This window comes from Lithobates pipiens, unplaced genomic scaffold (assembly GCF_037356315.1).
Source record: "Lithobates pipiens isolate NorthernLeopardFrog02 unplaced genomic scaffold, aLitPip1_a1.2 Scaffold_19, whole genome shotgun sequence".
NCBI lineage: Eukaryota > Metazoa > Chordata > Amphibia > Anura > Ranidae > Lithobates > Lithobates pipiens.
The window spans coordinates 567,929,924-567,956,115 of NW_027507764.1; the positions used below are offsets into that span (position 1 = coordinate 567,929,924).

Consider the following 26,192-nt stretch of genomic DNA (forward strand, 5'->3'; position numbering starts at 1 on the left):
CGCGCCGCACCCGCCGCAAATTCGCACGGGACCCTTTTTTTGGTCCGCAGCAGAATCGGATCGCATGGGTGTTCACACCATGCGATCCGAGTTTGCAGATCGCACTGCGATATGCGAACTGATCTGGGGGTGTCATTAACATTTCACTGACACTCCCAGCAGTTCGCATAGGGCAGTGTGAACTGCCGCCGGGAGGCATGCGATGCGGGAACCCGCCGCGGATTCGTGGCGTTCCCGCATCGCTCCAGTGTGAACCCAGCCTAATAAGCGATCGTTTTTCTGATCGCTGTATTAGTGTCACAGGTGACGCTAGTTAGGCAGGTAGGTATTTAGGTTCGCCGCAGATTTTTATAGCGCCAGGGACCCCCACATACTACCGCATAAAGCCCCCTGATTGCCCCCTAGTTAACCCTTTCACCAGTGATCACCATATAACTGTTACAGGTGACGCTGGTTGGTTAGGTATTTTTTTATAGTTTCAGGGCACCCGCCATTTATTACCTAATAAAGGTTTAACCCCCTGATCACCCGGCGGGTGTCATTTGTGACTGTAATAACTGTTAGGGCAGTTAGGGTTAGCCCCCTTTAGTTCTAAGGTACCCCCCTAACCCCCCCAATAAAGGTTTAACCCCGTGATCACCCCCCGTCGCCAGTGTCACTAAGGCTGGGTTCACATTGCAGCGGTTTATGAGAACGGATGTGATTCGCACCGCACTGCAGGGCACCCGCCATTTATTACCTAGTCTCACTAGTGTACCCCTAAATTTAGGGGTGTCTACTTTCCAAAATGGGGTCATTTGGGGGGTTTTGTGCCATCTTGGCATTTTATGGCCTTCAAAACTGTAATAGGTAGTGAGAAGTGAAATCAAAAATTTACGCCCTTAGAAAGCCTGAAGGCGGTGCTTGGTTTTCGGGGCCCCGTACGCGGCTAGGCTCCCAAAAAGTCCCACATATGTGGTATCCCCGTACTCAGGAGAAGCAGCAGAATTTATTTTGGGGTGTCATTTCACATATGCCCATAGCATGTGTGAGCAATATATCATTTAGTGACAACTTTGTGTAAAAAAAAAAAAAAATTTTTTTGTCATTATTCAATCGCTTGAGGCAAAAAAATAAAATATTCAATGGGCTCAACATGCCTCTTATCAATTTCCTTAGGGGGTCTACTTTCCAAAATGGGGTCATTTGGGGGGGGTTTTGTACTGCCCTGCCATTTTAGCACCTCAAGAAATGAGATAGGCAGTCGTAAACTAAAAGCTGCGTAAATTCCAGAAAACGTACCTTAGTTTGTAGATGTGACAACTTTTGCGCAAACCAATAAATATACAATTATTGACTTTTTTTTTACCAAAGACATGTGGCTGAATACATTTTGGCCTAAATGTATGACTAAAATTGAGTTTATTGTATTTTTCTAATAACAAAAAGTAGAAAATATCATTTTTTTTCAAAATTTGCGGTCTTTTTACATTTATATCGCAAAAAATAAAAATCGCAGAGGCAATCAAATACCATCAAAAGAAAGCTCTATTTGTGGGAAGAAAAGGACGCAAATTTTGTTTGGGTACAACATTGCATGACCGCGCAATTACCAGTTAAAGCAGCGCAGTGCCAAATTGTAAAAAGACCTCTGGTCATTGACCAGCAAAATGGTCCGGTCTGAAAGTGGTTAAAAAGACATGAAGCCATTCACTAAAATTAGAAGAGCATCAGTTTAACCTTAAACTACGTAGAGGGTTCTTTACCGTAAGAGCAGCAAGGATGTGGAACGCCCTTCCACAAGCGGTGGGCATCGATAGTTTCAAAAAACTATTAGATAAGCACCTGAACGACCGCAACATACAGGGATATACAATGTAATACTGACATATAATCACACACATAGGTTGGACTTGATGGTCTTTTTTAAACCTCACCTATTAATGTGTAAGGTGGGGATAGGATAACCCCCATCCCGAGGGGTTGCCTGAACATCCACTCATGTGTAAAGCAGGCCATACAGGGTGCACATTTCTTTCCAAAATGTGCTCGATTCCCCTTAACCACTTAAGGACCAGGCCTCTTTTTCAGATTTGGTGTTTTCATGTTTAAAACAGTTTTTTTGCTAGAAAATTCCTTAGAACCCCCAAACATTTTATATTGTTTTTTTTCTAACACCCTAGAGAATAAAATGGCGGTCATTGAAATACTTTTTTTCACACCGTATTTGCGCAGCGGTCTTACAAGCGCACTTTTTTTGGAAAAAATTCACTTTTTTGAATAAAAAAATAAGACAACAGTAAAACTAGCCCCTTTTTTTTTTATATTGTGAAAGACAATGTTACGCTGAGTAAATTGATACCAAACATGTCACGCTTCAAAATTGCGCCCGCTCGTGGAATGGCGTCAAACTTTTAGCCTCAAAAATCTCCATAAGCGACATTTAAAATTTTTTACAGGTTGCATTTTTTGCGTTACAGAGGAGGTCTAGGGCTAGAATTATTGCTCTCGCTCTACCGATCGCGGCGATACCTCACATGTGTGGTTTGACCACCGTTTTCATATGCGGGCGCTACTCACGTATGCGCTCGCTTCTGTGCACAAGCTCGTCGTGACGGGGTGTTTTTAAAAACCTTTTTTTATTTTAATTGATTTTATTTATTTTTACACTGTTTAAAAAAAAAAAAAAAAAAATTTGATCACTTTTATTCCTATTACAAAGAATGTAAACATCCCTTGTAATAGAAAAAAGCATGACAAATCATCTTAAATATGAGATCTGGGATCAAAAAGTCCTCAGATCTCATATTTGGACTAAAATGCAAAAAAAAAAAAAAAAAAAAAAAATGCAACAAAAAAAAAAAATATACCTTTAAGAGGTATGGGCGGAAGTGACGTTTTGACGTCGCTTCCGCCCTCCTATGGTATAGAGACGAGTGGGGGCCATCTTAGCCTCACTCGTCTCCATACCCAGCTAGCAGAAGGACCCGAACGCCTCCGCTGCTACCGACGGCTCCGGTAAGCGGCGGAAGGTGCGGGAGGGCGGCGGGAGGGGGGGTGGCACCTCTCCCGCCGCCGATAGCGGTGATCTCACGGCGAATTAATCTTGAGTATTTAGTGTGACAGCCATTACTTTTTCATTAGTCATGGTCCCACTTAAAGGATTTTCATTTTGAGTAAATTTAACTCTGGGGACTTCCATCCGCTTGGTAGCTTCAAATATGAAGCCAAACAGCTCATTAATACATTCCTGAAAGCAAGCATGGCAAGTACTTGAATTTCACTTGGAATCGGTCTCTCGCAATCCCTGTACAGTAGAGCTCAGGCTGGGGGAGGGAGAAGCGGAAAGAGGAGCCGCTGAGTTACACCGCATTTTGATAGGAGAAAAGAGCAGAGTGACAGAAAGGATATCGGGGAACTGGAGAAAGTGCGGAGAAGAGCAACCAAACTGATAAGAGGCATGGAGGAGCTCAGCTATGAGGAAAGATTAGAGGAACTGAATTTATGCTCTCGAAAAGAGGAGAGAAAGGGGGTATATGATCACCATGTACAAATACATAAGGGGTCCATATAGTGAACTTGGTGTTGAGTTATTCCAGTCAACACCAAGGACAAGGGGGCACTCTTTATGTCTAGAGGAAAAGAGATTTCATCTCCAAATACAGAAAGGTTTCTTCACAGTAAGAGCTGTGAAAATGTGGAATAGACTCCCTGCAGAGGTGAATCTGGTCAGCTCAGTAGATTGCTTTAACCGTTTGCCAACTGCCTCACGCCGATATACGTCGGCAGAAGGGCTCGTACAGGCGGAATCACATACCTGTACCTTGCCCTTTAAGAGGCTGGTGGCGGAAAGCCCCGTAAGTCCAGTCGTGGGTCCCGCAGATTTGATCGCCGCGGGGATAACCGCGATCGCCTCAAGGGGAGGAAGAACGAGGAGATGCTAAAGTAAACAAGCATTTCCCCATTCTACCTAGTGACAGTGTCACTGATCTCTGCTCTCTGTGATCGGAGCAGAGATCAGTGATGTGTAAAACACAGCCACGCCCCCCACAGTTAGAAACGCACCTCTAGGACACACTTAACCCCTACACTGCCACCTAGTGGTTAACCCCTTTACTGCCAGTGTCATCTACACAGGAATCAGTGCATTTGTATAGCACCGATTGCTGTATAAATGACAATGGTCCCAAAAATGTGTCCGCCATAATGTTGCAGTTATGATTAAAAAATCGCTGATCGCCGCCATTTAAAAAAAAAAAAAAAAAAAAAATGATATTATAATATATATATATATATATATATATATATATATATATATATATATATATATATATATATATATATATATATATATATATATATATATATATATATATATATATATATATATATATATATTAATAAAAACACCACAAAAACTATCCCCTATTTTTTAAAAGCTATAACTTTTGCGCAAACTAGGGATGCACCGAAATTTCGGCCGCCGAGACATATCGGCCAAAAATGCCCTTTTCGGCAATTTGCAGAAAGAGAAAAACAACCGATAATCGAGCCGAAAATGGGGCGGGGGCCAGGATAGGGGGCGGTGCTCCGCCCCCTGCCCCTGGTGCGCCCATCATGAAAAGATATATCATGCTATAGTGCAGGAGAGCCGTCTCCACCACCTGTTTGATCACAGCGCGGGAACATCACAGCTTTCAGTTCAATAGCTGTGTGATCCCGGCCACGCACCGTCACGTACAGCCCCTCCCCCTTGTCCGGGCACTTTGATAGACAGATCACCCGTAGGATTGGACGGATGATCTGTCTATCAAAGTGCCCTGACAAGGGGGAGGGGCTGTACGTGACGGCGCGCGGCCGGGAACACACAGCTAATGAACTGAAAGCTGTGATGTTCCCCTGCTGTGATCAAACAGGCGACGGAAGCGACTCTCCTCTTCTCTTCACAGGTTAGCTGCTATAAGGGGACACACTGGCTGCTATGAGGGGACACACTGGCTGCAATGGGGGACACACTGGCTGCATTGTATCAATTGTATCATGTGTCATGTATCATGTGTGCAATTTCTGACCATCTCCTGTACCACGTCCCCAGTCTCTGACCATCTCCTGTACCACATCCTCAGTCTCTGACCATCTCCTGTACCATGTCCCCAGTCTCTGACCATCTCCTGTACCATGTCCCCAGTCTCTGACCATCTCCTGTACCATGTCCCCAGTCTCTGACCACCTCCTGTACCATGTCCCCAGTCTCTGACCACCTCCTGTACCATGTCCCCAGTCTCTGACCACCTCCTGTACCATGTCCCTAGTCTCTGACCACCTCCTGTACCATGTCCCCAGTCTCTGACCACCTCCTGTACCATGTCCCCAGTCTCTGACCACCTCCTGTACCATGTCCCCAGTCTCTGACCACCTCCTGTACCATGTCCCCAGTCTCTGACCACCTCCTGTACCATGTCCCCAGTCTCTGACCATCTCCTGTACCATGTCCCCAGTCTCTGACCATCTCCTGTACCATGTGCCCAGTCTCTGACCATCTCCTGTACCATGTCCCCAGTCTCTGACCATCTCCTGTACCATGCCGCCAGTCTCTAACCATCTCTTGTACCATGTACCCAGTCTCTGACCATCTCCTGTACCATGTCCCCAGTCTCTGACCGTCTCCTGTACCATGTCCCTAGTCTCTGACCATCTCCTGTACCATGTCCCCAGTCTCTGACCATCTCCTGTACCATGTCCCCAGTCTCTGACCATCTCCTGTACCATGTCCCCAGTCTCTGACCATCTCCTGTACCATGTCCCCGGTCTCTGACCACCTCCTGTACCATGTCCCCGGTCTCTGACCACCTCCTGTACCATGTCCCCGGTCTCTGACCACCTCCTGTACCATGTCCCCAGTCTCTGACCACCTCCTGTATAAAAATATTTTTTAAAAACAGTCATTTTCGGTATCGGTGCTGTTTCGGTATCGGTTTTCGGCCTAGTGTATTTTTCATTTTCGGTATCGGTTTCGGCACCAAAAAAAACATTCGGTGCATCCCTAGCGCAAACCAATCAATAATCGCTTATTGCGATTTTTTTTTTACTAAAAATATGTAGAAGAATACGTATCGGCCTAAACTGAGGGAAAAAATATGTTTTTTTATATATATTTTTTGGGGGTATTTATTATAGCAAAATGTAAAAAATAATTCTTTTTTTTCAAAATCGTCTCTCTTTTTTTGTTTATAGCGCAAAAAACAAAAAAACGCTGAGCTGATCAAATACCACCAAAAGAAAGTTCTATTTGTGGGGGGGGGGAAGGACGTCAATTTTGTTTGGGAGCCACGTCGCACGACCGCGCAATTGTCAGTGAAAGCGACGTAGTGCCGAATTGCAAAAAGTGCTCTGGTCAGGAAGGGGGGTAAATTCTTCCGCGGCTGAAGTGGTTAAGAAAGGCCTGGATTCTTTCCTAAATGTATATACTATAACTGGGTACTGACATTTATAGGTAAAGTCTGAAAAATTTATAGGTAAAGACAGGGAAAATCTGATTGCCACTCTGGGAATTTTTTTCCCCTGCTGTAGCAAATTGGATCATGCTTTTCAGGGGGTTGTTTCGCCTTCCTCCAGATCAACTGTGGGTATAGGATTGTGTATATGGGATTGTATGATATTTTTTGTTTTATTACATTTTTTATGGTTGAACTAGATGGACTCGTGGCTTTTTTCAGCCTGACTATGTAACTATATGAGCTCACCCGTCTCATGCTTTTCCTTTCACTGTCCAGTCGCAGGCTGGGGACCAAGACCTGTATCTTACAAGTAACTGCAGCAGATCAGAATCAGTTCACCTCCGCTGTTGGGCAGGGCTGTGTAAATCTCAGAACTGGATGGACAAAATGACAAATCTTTTGGCAGATAACACAGCTCTTTTATATTCATCTAATTTGTGTATTTAGCCGTTTGAATGGAGTTCAGAGCTTTGCAATTTAACATTTGTTTAAAAAAAAAAAAGGTGATGGAAAATCTTATTTTCATACCTACAATTGGGCTTTAAAGTCAAAAGATCTAAATTAGAAAAACGGCTCATCATTGCTTTAAATATTTTACAAAATAAATAAAAGAATAATATTTCAGTAGGCAGAGAGGAGAATGTATAGTCAGCAGCAGTTATTAGGGAGGACAGGATGCCTCCAGGCTCGGGGCGCAGCCTCCCGGAGAAGACGCGGTAGGCCATACTTTGCCGTGTGCAGGTCTAGCGGTGGTTATGATTTGCGGGGCAATAACTGACAGTCTGCTTAGCTGCTTTGAGAGCGGGCATCTGACAGTTCATCAGAAAGGTCCCAGCCAACACTCGGCCCCTCTGGCGGCCCTCCAGGTCATTAGCTGTGATGTAGAGATGTTCTGTCACAGAGACTCAGCACAACGCTCGGTGTCAATCACCGGCTCCCCGGACCATCATGGAAAGTGCTCAGAATGCAAACTTTGCCGTGCCGGATTGTCTGCACAGTCAGGTCTATGTTGCATTATATTTAAAACCAGGAAAAAAAATAAAGAAAAAATAAAAATACATTTCCATTTAAAATTTTAACCACTTCCAGCCCAAGGACGCCATATGACGTCATTGACTTTCAGTGGGAATATCTGAATGATGGGTGCAGCTACGGGCATTAGGGCTGCAACCAACGATTATTTTCATAATCAATTAGTTGGCCAATTACCATATTTATTAAAATCAGGGCAAAATCATGGGTGCGCGTTATACGGCGATCCCCGCCGATCTCCCGCTGAATGTGGGGAAAGGAGCGAGCCGAGCCGAGACACACAAAGCTGAAGTACACTCGGCCTTACTCGGCTCCTCTCGCAGTCCTGCCTCTGACTGTGAGCAGAGCCGAGTCTAGCTGAATTACATTTGGCTTTCTGTATGTCGGCGGCGCTCGCTCCTCTCGCAATCAGTGGAGGTGGGCGGGACTGCGAGTAAAGCCGAGTGTACCTCGGTGTACAGTAGCGGGGGATCGGCGCCAAATTGAAAGCAGGGCAATCCTGAAAAGAGACTTGGCAAGGCTGCAAAGGCACTGGGCAAGGGTGCACTGATGGACAAGGCTGCAGGTGGACACGGACAAGGCTGCATTGATGGGCATTTAAATGCAAGTTTTTTTCTTAACCACTTTCAGACCGAACAAATTTTGCTGGCTGAAGACCAGACCACTTTTTGCGATTCGGCGCTGCGCCGATTTAACTGACGATTGCGCGGTCGTGCGGCGCGTTTTCCAAACAAAATTGATGTCCTTTTTTTCCCACAAATAGAGCTTACTTTTGGTGGTATTTGATCATCTCTGCGGTTTTTATTTTTTGTGCTATAAACAAAAATAGAGTGACAATTTTGAAAAAAACGCATTATTTTTTACTTTAAATATCCCCCAAAAATATAAAAATCGCAATAATCGATTGATTGGTTTGCGCAAAAGTTATAGTGTTTACAAAATAGGGGATAGCTTTATGGCATTTTTATTAATCATTTTTTTTTTCTAGTAATGGGGGTGATCAGTGATTTTTATTGTGACTGTGACATTGTAGCAGACACATCGGACATATTTGGGACCATTGTCATTTATACAACAATCACTGCTATACAAATGCAGTGATTCCTGTGTAAATGACACTGGCAGTGAAGGGGTTAACCAGGGGTGGCAGTGTAGGGGTTAAGTATTCCTAGGGGTGTGTTACTAACTGTGGGGGGCTGGGCTTTGTGTTAGTGAACACTGATCTCAGAGATCAGTGAAAATTATTATTTATCACACTGAACACACCCCCCCAGCAACACCAATGGGTCACTATTCCCCCCCCCCCAGCAACACCAATGGGTCACTATTCCCCCCCCAGCAACACCAATGGGTTACTTCCCCCCCCCCCCAGCAATACCAATGGGTCACTATTCCCTTCCTCCCCAGAAATACCAATGGGGCAGTATACCCGCCCTCTAAGGAATACCAATGGGGCACTGTCCCCCCCCCCCCCCCCAGCAACACCAATGGGGCACTATCCCCCCCGCAACACCAATAATGGGGCACTATTCCTCCTAGGAACACCAATGATGGGGCACTATCCCCCCTTCCCAGGAACACCAATGGGGCACAATCCCCACCTCAAAGCAACACCAATGGGGCACTTCCCCCCTCCCCCAGCAACACCAATGGGGCACTATTCGCCATCCCCTCAGCAAAACAAATGGAGCACTATCCCACCCCCCCTCCAGCAACACCAATGGGACACTATTCTCCCCCCCCCAGAAAAACCAATGATGGGGCACTATTCCACCCCCCCCCCCCCCCGGAACACCAATGATGGGAAACTAAAGCCTCCCCCCCCCCCCCCCCCAAAATACTTTTGATCAAGTCAAGGGGCACTCGTCATCACAATGTATGTACAACTACTAGTATTGTTATATACAGCCGCAGCACCGCAACCTTATGTCACGGCTGCTTCTCGCCTCTCTCTCTCTTCCCTCCAGGCGGCCGAAGCGGGCGGAGCTGGGGGGGGGGCGAGGAGGAGAGGCGACTTAGTGACTACACCTGTTTTTAGCCAACATGATAAGGGGGAGAGGAAACAAAGGCAATATAAGAAGTGTGTAAGTGGGTAGTGAGTGTATGTGCCACCATTTCTCAAGCTTATATTTACTGTGTGCAGTGACATTTATTACTAATTAATGTGAATGTAACTCCAGACATGAAGAGGCCTGCACTCCCACCCTGGAATACATAGGACAAGGGCGGGATTCCTCCTTCCACCTCACTTTTTATTTTTCGACAGCCAAAAGAAAAACAAAACAAAAAAATCCGTCTATGGGCAGCCTTCGACCTCTTGGGCACCATGCTCCCGTTTGATGTTTCTGGCGTATTTTCGCACAATTTCACGCACATTTTTGCGCAAATGCGAGCAAACTCATTCTCGCGTTCATCTTCCGCCCGATATGCAATTGGGCATTTGTGCACATTTCCCAACAATCGCACGTGTTTGTGTGCCTTTGCACACACGAGGCGTAAATTAACGACCAAAAATGCAGATTTTTATATTTTATTTAACGAAGACTGCACGGCGGTTGTTTACACGCCTGTGTGCATAGCCAGATTACAAATTAACCCCTTTCGCTGCCAGATCAGTCTTTGCACACACGTTTAAAAAAAATTATTTTAGGCCTGAAGATTACACAAAACCCACAAATATTACATATGTTCTGAAAGCAGACACCCTTAGAGAATAAAATAGTGGTAGTTCCAATTATTTATGTCACACGTTATTACCGCAAAGATCTAGGAAACGCAAGATTTCAGTAAAAAAAAAAAAACATAAAAAGGACGAGGTTGTACCGAGTAAGTAGATACCAAACATGGCAAACCTCAAATTTATGTGCGCCCGTGAAATGGCGACAAACTTCATTACCCTATATTTTTTATAGGCGACGCTTCAAAAGCCCCCTATAGGTATCCGTTTAGTGTTATGGAGGGGGTCTTGTGTTAGAATTATTGCTCCCACCCCAGTGCATGCAGCATGTATATCACAACTGACGTTTTCACGCATAGGCATTTACGTTCATGTGTGTGTATACGTGGGGGTTGGGGGGGCCTCAAAAAAAAAAATGGGGAGGGGGATTTTATGTGTTTGGGTGTACCTTTTTTTTTTTTATTTACGTTAACTTTTCTTTTTCCATCACATAGGGGACAAAAAGTCCCCTATGTGATGATTTTTAGGCGACAGGTTCCCTTTATTGAGATATGGAAAGTTTAAAAGACCCCCAATGTCACCCTGTACTGGGTGTCTGCTCTTCTCCTTCCCCTCCACCCGCCGTCACTCGCCATGGAGATCCCGGGCCCGCCAATGGGCAAACGGAGCCTGGTAAGCATGGTGGGGCACGGCGGGGGGGGGGGGGTAGCGACGGTACCGGGGGTGTGTGCGAGCAATCGGGCAGCAGCGAAGCCGCCCTAATGATCTCACCAGACAGGCAGGAGTCTGCAGCCACCGGCATTGTGTGCGATTTCCTCCCCCCCCCCCCTCGTCGTTAGGACCGTATGACGTACCGACCTGCCGGCGTATTTTAGATCAGAAAAAAAAAAAAAATTAAAAAATAAAAACCTATTTTCAGATTATTAAGAAAAGTAAACAAAATAATATATAAAAAAACAAACACAAACAGAAGAAAAAAAGAAAATGAAAAAGAAAAAAAAAGGTCTATTGAACTTTTTCAAGCAAATTGCAGTGTGCGAGAGGCCTTAATCTTTTTAGATTATTAAGAAAAGTAAACAAAATAATATAAAAAAAATAAATAAATAATAATATATAAAAAAAATAAAAAATAAACTAAAAACATAGATATTAAAAGAAAAAAAAAAAAAATAAAAGTCTATTGAACTTTTGCAAGCAAGCTGCAGTTTCCAGATTATTAAGAAAAGTAAACAAAATAATATATATATATATATATATATATATATATATATATATATATATATATATATATATATAAAGAAGAAAAAAACAACACAAAAAGAAAAAAAAAAACAAACAGAAGGTTTTGCAAAAATCAGCAGAAGAAACCTGACGAGCCTTTCTGACAAAACTCCCCCTAAATCCTCAGGACACAAGAGGGGTCCCACCAGCCTCATCCATTATTCCCTTCCATGACTGCATTGGGCGTGTTAATCGCAGCTGGTCCCGGGTCTCATAAAGTGTACCAAAATAAATTGCGAACGCACCTTCTGTGTTCCTCCCGGAGGGTGCGAGGGGTCGGAGGGGGATGATGATGTGATCAGGACTTAGGCCTTCCTTGGAATGATTCTCTGTCACGTGTAGCAGGAGCTCCGAATGACTGGGAGAGAACAAGTTGCACAGTTTGCACATGTAGATCGAGCTCGCTCCTACAAAACAACAAAAAACAAAAAAAAAGTAAAACATTCGGATCTAGATAGATTATTGTTAAAGTAGAACTCCGGGCAAACCACTAAACAAGCAGATGAAATGTATGCAATGTGACTGTTTTACCTGCCAAAAGGATTTGTTTTTTTTTTTGATTTTTTTTACATTCAATTTTTTATTTAGTTATCAGAACATAAAATAACAAATAAAGACATAAGAAAAGTATAACGGGATTAGGATTTGTATTTCTGTCCAACCATTTTCTAAAGATTTACAGCCTGGTGGCCCAAACTTTTCTAACCCACTTCCCATCCACAATCTGTATATTAAACATTACAAATCGCCCGTGCTAAAGATATGGCAATAAATGGCACCCCCATTGTAGAGCCAGCAGGTGACTCTTGGCACAGTCGCTGACTCTCAATCCCTACAGTCACCAACAGCCGGGCTCACAGCCAATCAGGGTGGATTCGATTTAAATCACTAGTAAGAAGGGCTTAAATCAAATTTTTTAAAGAGCAGCTGTCATCTCTGTCCCGCAGCAGCTCCTCCTCCTGACCCGCTGTTGACTCACCGACAGTCCCATTCACTTTAATGGGACGGCTGGTGATTCGGCAGTGACACTACAAGGCGAGGGACGTGGCGGCAGCAGAAGGTGAATGGATGCCCGCTAACAGGTACTGCCATGCTGGATCTGAGATGGCAGATGCTCTTTAACCACTTCAGCCCCGGAAGATTTTACCCCCTTCCTGACCAGAACACTTTTTGCGATCGCTTTAACTGACAATTGCGCTGTCGTGCGACGTTGCACCCAAACAAAATTGACGTCCTTTTTTTTCCCACAAATAGAGCTTTCTTTTAAAAAAGCGTCAATTTTTTTTTTTAAAAAAGCATTTTTTTTACTAATATATAATAATAAATATCCCCAAAAAATATATATAAAAAAAAATAATATATTCTCTCTCAGTTTAGGCCGATATGTATTCGTCTACATATTTATGGCAATTTTTTTTTTTTTTTAAATCACAATAAGCGTATATTGATTGGTTTGCGCAAAAGTTATAGCGTCTACAAATTAGGGGATAGTTTTATGGCATTTTTATTATAATTATATAAAAAATGCAATATGTTTAAATATAAGTTGAATGTATCTTCTGTCTCTTCCATTGTTTCTTCTCTCAAATGCAAGTTTTTTTTCTGCTATTCTCAGACTTCTTGTTCTAGGACATCCTTAGGGTCGGTTCACACTAGGACGTCTTAGCCACCTGATGAGTAGCGTCCCATTCTGTACAATGGAACCTTTCTAATCGGAGTGACAAGTCGCTCCGACTTAGAAAAAGATTCCTGTACAACTTTGGAGGCGACTTGCATTGACTTCTATACAGAAGTTGTTTTGCAAGTCGCCGCAGCGGTCGCGCTTTAAGTCGTGCTGCCTCAGTGTGAACCGGACCTTAGTATTCACATGCTTAAGAAGCACGGAATCATCCATCTATTATTCAAGTCACGGAACTGGATATTGCTTCACTAGCACCTTTTTTTCACTGGGGATTGTTTGATTATATTTATTGTTACCAGTGTATCATTTATTACCTGTATGTCATTTTTTTTTTTTAGCATTTAGCGCAGTATACTTTTTATCATTTATTAATTGTTCACACCAATTTCACACTGCAGCTGCTTTAAATTATGTGGTAAAGCAATTAGTTCTCTTTATCCATATTAACACATACATGAGGTTTTTTCACTTATTTTCATCCTTTGGCGCTTTGGTTCATTTTCCTATTTATTCACATGCTGTTTGTGCTGTTCTAAAAGGCCCCGACGAAGCGGGGTTCCCGCGAAACGCGTAGGCCACGCGTTATGATCTTCCATACCAGGGCTCGCACAACCTGGATCAACTTAACAGTACAATTGTATTTTCTCTTACACCTGTAATGTTTTAAATATCTTCATCCAAGGATGAAAAAGAAAGTATCTTTATGATTTTTTTTTTAAAAACATTGTGTCATAAATCATTATCTTTACTCCACCGAGGCACATGGCAAGTCCCAATCCACGTTCTTTTCTAAATTTTGTTTCTACTAGGGGCGGTGCCTCTGTGTGAGTCATAATCATCTCACGCTTACCCCCAAACTCACCACTTCCTCTAGGGTGGCTACGTTTGTTCTCTGTGCACCCCTTGTGTTTGGAAAAGTAGCCACCCTTCTTCCGTCCCCCCCCCCCCCCCCCCCCGAGATGGACTACACTTCTATATGCAGACACATTCAGCTCTATGGGAATTGTAGTATGCATAGAACGAAGCAAGTGACCAGAAATACCAGCACTGCTCGCTCAAACACTAGTAGCTGTGGTGTGCATAAGTGGAAGAGAGGAAGCGTGTACAGCAGAGGCCCCCAACCCCTGGGCTGTGGAGCAGTGTCGGCCTGCTGCCTGCTGGGGGCAGGGCTACACTGTGGGGTGGTGGGTGGCAGGCAAGCGAGCCAGCACTAACCTGCACTGCCACCCTCCAACCACCAGAGGGCACCTTCTCCCAGGATCACTTCTCCCTTCCCTCTCTGTGGTCACATCGGTGACATGTGGGAAGATGAGAAGGAGAGATGAGAAGGAGAAGGAGAGATGAGAAGGAGAAGGAGAAAGAGAGATGAGAAAGAGAGATGAGAAGGAGAAGGAGAAAGAGAGATGAGAAGGAGAAGGAGAAAGAGAGATGAGAAGGAGAGATGAGAAGGAGAGATGAGAAGGAGAGATGAGAAGGAGAGATGAGAAGGAGAGATGAGAAGGAGAGATGAGAAGGAGAGATGAGAAGGAGAAGGAGAGATGAGAAGGAGAAGGAGAGATGAGAAGGAGAAGGAGAGATGAGAAGGAGAAGGAGAGATGAGAAGACGGAGAGAGATGAGGAGACGGAGAGAGATGAGGAGACGGAGAGAGATAAGACCCATAAACCCCTATTATATCCTGGGGCCCTTCATACCAAGCTGCACTACCCCCCCCCCAATGAGAGGCTGCACCCCCATCACCCTCCAGTCTGTGGCGGGGGTTGTATTCTTCAAGGTGGTCCCTGGTGTTAGGGAGGTTGGGGACCGCTGGTGTACAGGACATAAAGCCTGAAAACAAGAAGCCTTGACCTTAAAAGTGATACGAAACCTAAAAACTTTTTTTTTTACCCAATGCATTGCTTGCATAAAAAGGTAAAAAACTTTTTCGGTTTCCCTGTGCCCCCTTCCCCTGTGTGAAGGGGAAGAGAGGAGAGAAGAGATCAGCACTGTCCACAACTGCATCTATTCTTTCCTCTCTTCCTCTTAAAAGAGCCACTGGCTCTTGCTGCTGTCAATCAAATGCAATGGAGAGGAAGTGGGGGGCAGGCCTAAGTCCCACTACGTAAGTATATGAAGCACGGCTCCATAGACACTCAGGTCAGGAGTGACAGAGCAGGTAAGTATAACATGTTTTTTTTATTTTTATAAAAAAAAAAAAAAATAATTCAGGACTTTACTAACACTTTAACCACTTCAGCTCATTTTTTGCGGTACAGTATTACCTTGGATTACGAGCATAATTAGTTCCAGAAGAATGCTTGTAATCCAATGCACTCGTATATCAAAGCAAGTTTCCCCATAGGAAATAATGGTAACTCCGATAATGCGCTCCAGTGCCACTGCTGGTGTATGCAGTGCCGCATGTGGCCAGAGGTGCGGGGGCCCCCCAGAGACACACGGAAACACTCAGGAACGGAGTGTCTCCGAGGGGTCTCCAAGCATCACCAGCGCCCCCGCACCTCTAGCCACACGTGCTACTGCACACTCCAGAGGCTGGAATCCTGTTTGTCTTGCGAGACCACGCTCGCAAATCGAGTCAGGATTTAAAAAAATAAATAGCTTGTATTGGGAAACGCTCGTAAACCGCGTCTTACTGTACTTCACTGCGTTACTTTAACTGACAATTGCGCGGTCGTGAGACGCTGTACCCAAATAAAATTGATGTCCTTTTTTTTTCCCCACAAATAGAACTTTCTTTTGGTGGTATATGATCACCTCTGCGGTTTTTATTTTTTGCACTAGAAACAAAGAACAACCAACAATTTTGAAAAAAAATATTTTTTTTTTTTAGTTTCTGCTCTAAAAAATATATTAAAAAAATGAAAATCTAATTTCTTCATCAATTTAGGCCAATATGTATTCTGCTACATATTATTGGAAAAAAAAAAATCTCAATAAGCGTTTACTGATTGGTTTGCACAAACGTTATAGCGTCTACACACTATGGGATATTTTAATTATTTTGTTTATTAGTAATGACGGCGATCAGCAGCTGATAGTAGGACTGTGATATTGCGGTGGACAAAAATCGGACACTGACACTTTTTTGGGAACCAGTGACACAAATACAGCAATCAGCGCTAAAAATTTGCACTGGCACTGTACTAATGACACTGGCAGGAACGAGGTTAACATCAGGAGTGATCAAAGGGTTAAATGTGTGCCTAGCTAATGTTTCAGTGTAGTGGGGGAGGTGCTGTTACTAGTGGAAGACATGGATCAGTGTTTCTACTTTACAGAAGGATCCATGTCTTCTATACTGACAGAATTACACTCGGCTCCATACCAGCGCAGCAAGAGGACGCGATCGCCTCCACCACTACCGACGGCTCTGGTAAAAGGCGGAGGGCCCCTCTCCCACCGCTGATAAAAATTATCTTGCGGCGAATCCGCCGCAGAGACCACTTTTATCTGAAAGTGGACCACCCGCTGAAGAAGAGGATACCAGGGTTATGGCAACCAGCTGCCGCCATAACAGCGATATTCCTCTTCAAAGTAGCTACGTATAATGATGGCGGGCAGTCTGTCAGTGATTAAATCTTCTGTGGGCCCGTCAGGAAGAACATAGGGGGTTCTTTAATATTAGAGTGGTAAGGATGTGCAATTCCCTTGCACAATTGATGGGGTCAGCGGGGAGGTGTTGATAAGGTTAAAAAAAAACTCTTAGATTGGGGAGTATAATCTTAGAGAACGCAATACACAGGGATATGGGAAATGGTAGAGACATAAATACTGTACATGCATACTCATACACCCACACCAGATGAACTGGATGGAATAATGTCTTTATTCAACCTTACCAACAGTATAAAACAAACAAAAAAATAAAAGCCATGGTTTACTTAATATTAAAGAACTGATGTAAAAAATTGATTTTAGTGTTACTTTAAAAAAAGTGTAGCAAATATAAATCTTATACAGGTGCATCTCAAAAAAATAGAATATCATCAAAAAAAATGTATTTAAGTAATTAAGTTCAAAAAGTGAAACTCAGATTATATATGTAGCGGATGACATTTGGATAAAATCTCATACGCATGTAAATTTAGTTTTTGCCTCAGAACAGTAGGGGTTCTGAGAGTTAATTACGTAGGTTGGCCTTGACATCAGTATGGCCGGGCTGTGTTGGAAGTTCTGCCTGGTCATGTGAGTAGTGAAGTGCATGTGACAGGCCAGAACCAGGCCTGGTTGGACGTTTTGAGCATCAACCTTCTCGGCACCAATCAGTGGGAGTGCCGGGCCCCACTGGGGAGTCTGGGAAGGGGTACTTAAGAGGTGTGTGTCACGTGTTTAGGGAGAAGAGTTTGTGAGGCCCATATGGTCTGTTCTGGTTCCAGGACCGGGGTAGCCCCGTGAGGGGTTCCGGTCACGGGGTGTTCGACATCCCGCAACATGTTCTTGTTAGAGGCCCCTAATAGACCTGCCTGGTCTGGGGTAGGGATCTGTCTGTTCCCGGGTCTCGGAACCTGCTGGTCCGAGGCGCAGTAACTGAGGGAGGATTCAAGGTGTCCGGGTGTGCTCTCGGCTTGGAGAGGCACCATAGCTTGTGTAAGTGACCGAGGGAGGACTCTTTGGAGGAGGGCCAGCAAGTGGCATCCTGGGAAGTGCCAGGTTACTGAGTTTGGAAGGACATTGACAAATTCACGTTTTTCCAGTGCCATTGAGGAGACCGAGAGCGTCCCAGGTACTGAGGAAAAGGTTCCTGTTCATCCTTAGTTACAAATTGTCCACGTTCATAGGATTATTTCAAGTTTTGAGTCGACGTGCTGACTGCCATGACCTCTGGCTAGAGATCTGTTCAACCTTGAAGTACCCAGCTGCGAGTGGCTACTCTCTGGGTGGAATTAGAGACTTTGCTAGACCTGCAGTTCAAGGTGCCTGAGTTCTTCACCTGTGCCCTCTGTTCCCATGAGAGACTGTGTTATTGGATGTTACTACTGCCAAATAAAACCTTTTAAATGGACTTTATTCATGTCAGCGTTCAAGTTGTTGGGTATCAACCCTGGGAACCCCTAGACGTGGAAGAACAAGCCAAGCGGAGGTAACCGGTAAGCCCAATAAGTCAAGGCCACCCTGCAAGGGATATGGCTGCTACATAGATACAGACTGATTTATTTCAAGCATTTCTTTCTTTTAATTTTGAGGATTATGGCTTACAGCTAGTGAAAACCCTAAATTCTGTATCTCCGAAAATTAGAATATTGTGAAAAAGTTCAATATTGTAGACTCAGGGTGTCACACTCTAATCAGCTAATGAATGCAAAGGTTTCCTGAGCCTTTTAGATGGTCCTTCAGTCTGGTTCAGTAGGTTACACAATCATGGGGGAAGACTACCGACTTGACAGTTGTCCAGAAGACAGTCATTGACCTCCTCCACAAGGAGGGTAAGTCACAAAAGGTCATTGCTACAAAAGCTGGCTATTCACAGAGTGCTGTATCCAAGCATATTAACAAAAAGTTGAGTATAAGGAAAAAGTGTGGTAGAAAAAAGGTGCACAAGCAACTGGGATAACAGCAGCCTTGAGAGGATTGTGAAGCAAAGGTCATTCAAGAATTTGGGTGAGTTTCACAAGTAGTGGCCCAAGGCTGGTGTCAGTGCTTTAAGAACCACCACACACACACAGACGTATCCAGGACATGGGCTAAAACTGTCGCAGTCCTTGTGTCAAGCCACTCCTGAATGTCAGAAGCGTCTTACCTGGGCTAAGGAGAAAAAGGACTGGACTGTTGCTCAGTGGGCCAAAGTCCTCACTTTGGATGAAAGTAAATATTGCATTTCATTTGGAAATCAAGGTCCCAGAGTCTGAAAGGAAGAGTGGAGAGGCACAGGATCCAAGTTGTATAGAGAATCTGTGGGGTATTGTCAAGAGGAAGATGAGAGACACCAGACCCAACAATGCAGACAAGCTGAAAGATTGCTATCAAAGCAACCCGGGCTTCCATAACACCTCAGCAGTGCCACAGGCTAATCGCTTCCATGCCATGCCGCATTGATGCAGTAATTAATGCAAAAGGAGCCCCGACCAAGTATTGAGTGCATACTATACTGTACATGGACATATATTTCAGTAAGCCAACATTTCTGTATTAAAAATCTTTTTTTTTTTATTGGTCTTATGCAATATTCTAATTTTCTGTGATACTGAATTTTGGGTTTTCACTAGCTGTAAGACGTAATCATCAACATTAAAAGAGAGAAATGCTTGAAATATACCACTCTGCGTTTAACACATCTATATAATACTGTATATGAGTTTCACTTTTTGAATTGAATTACTGAGATAAATTAACTTTTTGACGATATTCACATTTTTTGAGATACACCTGTATGTCCTTAAAGTGGACTTTCCATACAAATAGAAGAAAGAAGACCATCCATTTTTCAAAAATATGAATAAAAATGTTTTACGTGTAGTCATAGAGGTATTGTTGATTGTTGGATGTAAACCCACTCTCATCCTTTCTAAACTACTGCAATATTGGTTATCTAGCCTCCTGCATGTATATTTACCTGTCAAATATCTCCCCTCTGTCTGCTATGAGACCTGAAAACTGCAGATTTTGTGGGTGGGTCTGTTTTCCATTTTGCTCAGTGGGTGGAGTCGTGATGTCAGTAGACTCCCCGCCCACCTCTACACTCCCCTTATCAACATGCATTTTCTCCTGTGTATTTCTTACACTGAACTTCTGCTATGATCACTAACATCCAGTCAAAACCCAGAAAAGTCCCCACATGACTTCAGCATGCCAAATCATGCTGAAGTGTAGAACAGCCAATCCTTACAGAGCAGCAGAAGAAAGGAGTGGGAGGGAATTAAAAAATAATGCATGTCTCTTAGGCTAGTGCACGAGATCTGTAAATCACCTGTCGCTCACAGCAAGGGGAAGGATTTGACAAAGTTTTTCTCCGTTTGTCAATATTTATCTGACCGAACAATAAAAGAGGATTGCTCAGAGCTGGATTAACTCTTTGTGGCAAGACTGGGCACAAATCATGGGAAATCTTATACTCTACATTATGACATAAAAATAAAAAAAAAATACAAAATGTTTCGGGTTTACATCCACTTTAAAGAGGAAGTAAACCCTTTCAAACCACTTTGACCTACAGGTAAGCCTAGATTAAGGCTTACTTGTAGGTCCAAGCAATATCTCCTAAACCTATATGGTTTAGGAGATATTTGCCCAAAAATGGGCACCGCTGTCTACGGCGCATGCGCCGTAGACAGCGGCGCGCAGGCGCACTAAACGCGGCAAATCCAAGAATGGAGCTGCCTAATTTGTCGACTCCCGTGCGCATGCGCGGGAGTGACGTCATCGCGGCTTCGCCGAATGACAGCGGCGGAGCTGCGAGACGCGACTCCCGTGCGCATGCGCGGGAGTGACGTCATCGCGGCTTCGGCGCTGTGATTCGGCGGAGCTGCGAGACGCCACCAGCAAGATGGATGCGGCGGACTACAGGGGACAGCGGCGACTTCGCTGGCTCCTGTGTCAGGTAAGTGACACATAATGAGCTACTATGCGATGCATAGTAGTCCATTATGCTTTACCTTTGCAGGGAAAAAAAGAGGAAGTAAACCCATCAGGGTTTACTTCCTCTTTAAGGGTTATGTACAAAAAATAGTTATTTTCCCTCCTCCAGCCTCTTATTGGGCAGTGAAGGAGAAGCAGCAAACCTTTACATTCATCCCTCTGTTCCCTCCTCCTATCAGATATTTCTCATCACTTTCTGTGGACGGTGAGAAGAGATTCTGAAAGTTTTGTGATGGGGTGTTAAAATCCAGAACAATTTCCTTCATTTTTCCTGTTTGCGTTGACTAAAAATGCAAGTGGAAGCCTACCCAAAGTGAGGTGAAATCATTTCTGATATCTGACACCAAGAAAAGTATCTCCTCGGGAAGATATACTTCAGTTTACATTCCATTAACAAACATAAAATAATTTATTTCTGGTCACTACGTATCTCGGTGACAATGGTCACCATGACAAGCTGTGATGGTTTATCACCCCAAAAAGACAATGGAGGCTTCCACCCATATTTTTACTCCATGCAAACAAAGGAACTTTAAGTGTAGAAAAACTAAAATCCATAATAGTTCTACTGATCATTATAGGCTGACTGCATTTTTTGTTTTTTTACAAAATAGTACAGTACCTTCGTTTGTTCTGGAGATGTCGTTGTTGGAGCTGTTCTCTACAGAATGCATTTGGCCGACGACTACACCACTCCATAGACGCCAGAGGAAACCTCAATACGAGTGATCTGTAAAATGAATCGGGTATGATCAACAAAAGGGGATCAAGGGCAAGGATTACAATCATGAGTAACAAAATGTATGTATTGTTCCCAATTGGGTGTCGGGGGTACTGGGTGGCATCTGGTCCATATTTCCTAGGTTTCCCTCAATTGTCATGTCATTCCGTTCCAGACAAAAAGAACTCCTCTCACTTTCATCTCATCTGTATTTAATATTTCTAATGCCTTTCAATTCGCAATGTGTATTCTCCGGCTTATGCTGTTAGCCTGTACTTTCTTACTTGTTTTCCATGTTCTTCATATATATGTGAGACGACATGTTGCCGTGCTCTATTGTATGGATTATATTTTTCCTTTGAAACAAATAAAAAAATTTGAAAGCAAAATGTATGTATTGAGGTCTTCCGTATCAGTGCCATTGGTCGCCGATTGCTGTGGGTTAGAACTTTTTTTGGATAGCCTCTTTGAATATTACAACTAATTTATTTTAGGGCAGTAGATCTCAATCTTGTCTTGAGGCTTGGGTATGTTTTGTGGTTGGTGGAGCTATCATTTCAAACTCTGCATTGGTGTCAATAGGTGTGTTAAGACTCTAAAACAGGGTTTCTCCAAAGGTTGCCGAGGATTCCTTGAGCAATTTCATCTACAATTTCTGCCTCTCAGATAAGTTCCCCCTGACAGCAATGATCTTTTTAGCTATTTGTAAGGGGTTAATTCTTCCCAATGACCACAAATGTAATGAGCATTTTTCCCACTGACCATCATACAAATATGAGCTGTAGATATAGTCAGTTTTAGCAGGGGTTCCCAGAACATTTTTGTTTTGTTTAAGGGTTCCTCTGTGTTGAAAAGGTTGAGAAAGGCTGCTGTGGACGTAGTAGAGGAGATAGTGTATAGAAATATTGCATTGGTGCAGGAGTCATCACTTCGGAGATACTTATGATAATCATAAGTGACTATACATAATATTGAGTACCATATTTATCGGCGTATAACACGCACCCCAAGTTTAGGAGGGAATTTAAAAGAAAAAAAAACTTTTAGGAGGGAAGTTTAAGGAAAAAAACTTACATTGCCCATCAATGCAGCCTTATCAGTGTCATTTGCAGCCTTCCATTGCAGCCTTGTCAGTCATTTGCAGCCTTGCATTTAGCCTTGTCAGTCATTTTCAGTCTTGTCTGTGTCTTTGTCCATTTAAAAATGGCGCCGCTGAGATACAGAGCGGATGCCCTGTGTATTTCGGCGGTGCTCGGTAGTTCTCAGCCACTCTCGGCGGCTTTCGGCTATTTTCAGCCGCACTCGGCCGTTCTTGGCTATTTTCGGACGTTCTCGCCTATTTTTGGCCACACTCGGCCGTTCTTGGCGGCTTTCGGCTTTCCAAAAGCCACGAGAACGGCCGAAAATACCCGGAAGCCGCAGAGAGTGGCACAAAGGGTAAAAAAATAGTGGGGCAACGGCGCATAACATGCACCCCCAATTTCCCCCTGAATTTGGGGGGAAAAAGTGTGTGTTATATGCCGATAAATACAGTATATATAATGTTACAGAAGCCTGTTAGAGTCTGTAGATTGGGGTTTCTCAACCAGGGTTCCTCCAGAAGTTGCTATGGGTTCCTTAAGCAATTTCTACCTCTCAGATAAATTTCCGCTGACACTAATGACCTTTTTACCTATCTGTAAGGCGGTAATTCTTCCCAATGACCACAAGTGTAAGTAGCATTCTTCCCACAGACCATAACATTAATGTATCATGAGTTGTAGATATAGTCATTTTTAGCAGGGTTCCCTGAGACCAAAAAAATATTTCAAGAGTTCCTCTGTGCTGAAAAGGTTGAGAAAGGCTGAGATAGCCTGACCGCCGGTGGCCTAATCATGGAGGACCTCCATGATTAAGCCTCAAGGGCGGGGCGAAACATGTTGAGGGCGTGGCCTGGATGCATTTAGCTGAGGCTGCCTTTACCTGCTAACCACTTAGGCCGGATGAGGTGTGCAGGGGCCAGGCTATGTCCTCCTATGTCCACAGATCTACTTCCTAGTTAGCCTGGCTGTGGCACTTGTCGATAGTCCTTGTACTTCGTTGCGTAACAGTTTGATACGGATTGTTTCCCCGCTTTTTCTCATTTTATTGTCTGAAACATTAAAAAAATACGATTGAACAAGAAAGTAAACTTCAATCCTGCAAGCAATTATTTATTTTCGGGTGTACTGTCCAGTGCAGTGTATACTCAACTGTATGATGCTGAGAATGGAGCTGGCTGCCAGAAGAATGTGCGTTTGTGCAGAAGTTCCATCATTAGTGACCGCACAACTGGCAAAAAGCAGATGCTCGGCCAAAGGAGGCAGAGTAGAAAATATTGGCAAAGCGCCGGATGGAGCAGCAAAGGGGACCATAGAGCTGTCGGCAGTGGAGGATGACAAACTCTTAATTTTTACACAGTTTGGCAACAGCTCTTGTGGCCATTCCCCCCTACAGATCCACTGTAATACAATGCGTATCAACCAACGGCCAAGCCAAGCAACTAGCATTTTCACACGAGTGTCAGCAGTAGCATCCTAGATATCTCTCTCCGTAGAGGTTCTCTTTAGTACACGTCTTAATTTTTTTTTACTGTTTGTTGCTTGAAATATAATGTGGACTGTGACAATGAAGTTATCTTTGTCTGCCCCACTTACCCTCCACGCAGTTCATTCTGTCAGCGTAGGAAAAAAAGAGCAACAGTGTTAATTAGCCGATCGTGTTGAAAACCACTGTTTACGCTTCAGATCCAGAGTGAACTGAGCCAGATAGTCGCCTCCATCTGTCGCCCTTTAATGAGGGGGAGGAAATCTCCGACTGGGAGTCCAGACTAAAGACTTCACATACTGGAGGGTTCGAACGTGGCAGATCAGCATTCAAAGGAGACGTATACACACTGCCCGGGAAAGGAAGGAACATGGCCTAATTACCACCATAATCATGTTTACAACGAGACGTCTGCAGAGAATGACAGTTTTCTGAATCAATACTTTCTCTTCTATGTCGAAGCCAAAAATAAATGGCTTCTCTGTCCTGGGACAAACCTAAGGATTGTTATAACATTGCTCTAGATCATTGTGGGTCGACTAATGAGGTATTTCAACTTCGGATTTTGCTAATCATAAGTAGCCATACATAATATTCAGTATATGTGATGCTATAAAAGCCGGTCAGAGACTGTAGACGTAGTTGAGGATATAGAGAGTAGAGTATGGAGATATTGCATTGGTGCAGACTCCGCAGGCCACATCCGGCCCCACAGCTAGGGTCAGTGCCATGTCCATAAAGTGGAACCTTAACAAAAGATGGCAAACAAACAGGCAGAAGAGGCATACTACGATTCTCCTACATTAAAGTTTCTTTAGTGCAGCTCAGTGTGCAATTTCAGCAGTGCCAAGATGAAATGACATCATCTCAGCCGGGTCAAGGAAAATGGGCAAAGATTGGTACCCAGAAGCCAATCTGGTTGAAAAAGATGACAGCGGGGAGCTCCAGTGCCGGAGATAAGGAGAGTATAGCTCCACTTTGATGTGCACATATTGTGGATTAAGTTCAGCAAAGGCTGCCTACGGTCGCCACTACCGCAACCAAACCCCCCACCCCCTTCATGTAATGGGTGACTCTGATGGAGACTTTGAAGTAAGAGGAGCCTGAAAAAGGGTCTGCTGATGTAAGCGGGGGGACCTTGATGCAAGGAGAAGCTATGATGGGGACCCTGATGTAAGAGGGAGGCTCTGATGTGGACCCTGAAGTAGGGGGGACGTTGATGGGGTTCCCATGTAAGGAGAAGCTATGATGGGGTCCCTGATGTAAGGAGGAGGCTCTGATGTGGACCCTGAAGTAGGGGGGACGTTGATAGGGTTCCCATGTAAGGAGAAGCTATGGATGGGGACCCTGATGTAAGAAGGAGGCACTGATGGGTACTCTGATGCAAGCAGGAGCTCTGATGTGGACCCTGAAGTAGCAGGGGCTCCGATATGGACCTTGATGTAAGGAGGACTCTGATGGGTATCCTGATGTGGGGGGGGGGGAGGTCTCTGATAGGAATTTTTTCGGCTCACAAACATTTATAAAATATACAATGTGGCCCTTGTACCAAAAAGTTTGGAGACCCCTGCATTAGTGGTTACAAACTAAAGGCATGCTAAATAGAGATACCACATCAGTGGTTAGAAACTAGACATGCTACAGAAGACAGAAGACTGCCGGAGACTGTAGACATACTAGAGGAGACAGAGTATGGCAATATTGCTTAAGTAGTAAAAACACTAGAGACATGGGGGGTTATTTTCGAAAAGGCAAATCCACTTTGCACTGCAAGTGCACTTGGAAGTGCAGTCACTCTAAATCAGTAGATCTGAAATGAGTGGAAGCTCTGCTGATTTTATCATCCAATCATGTGCAAGCTAAAATGCTGTTTTTTTTTCCTTGCATGTCCCTCTCGGATCTACAGCGACTTTACTTCCAAGTGCACTTTCAGTGCACTTGCAGTGCAAAGTGGATTTTCCATTAGTAAATAACTACCAAGGTGTAGAGGACTGCCAGAGACCGGGGGGACCTTACATGAGACCAGGGCCAGGCCAAGGCGTAAGCAGATGCAGTTACCCGCTCATGGGGATGGGTGATCACTTTGGCCTTTTCCCAGCGGCTGTGTAACTGGGTCTTAAGGTCGGGTGGTGGGACATACTTCCTATTCACATGACCACTGTGGTTGGCTGCCACATTGTTCACATGAT

The 26,192-nt window shown here is 44.0% G+C and overlaps 1 protein-coding gene across 1 annotated transcript in view; it reads right to left on the reverse strand.

Annotated features, from left to right (window-relative positions):
• The window catches only part of ZFAT (zinc finger and AT-hook domain containing), a 399,551-nt gene that overhangs the window by 331,290 nt on the left and 42,069 nt on the right, over nt 1-26,192 (reverse strand). The window contains 2 exon segments of the mRNA XM_077493855.1: nt 11,712-11,873; nt 21,340-21,447. Of these exon segments, the coding sequence (XP_077349981.1) occupies nt 11,712-11,873; nt 21,340-21,391 (214 nt within the window). The 5' untranslated portion in view covers nt 21,392-21,447.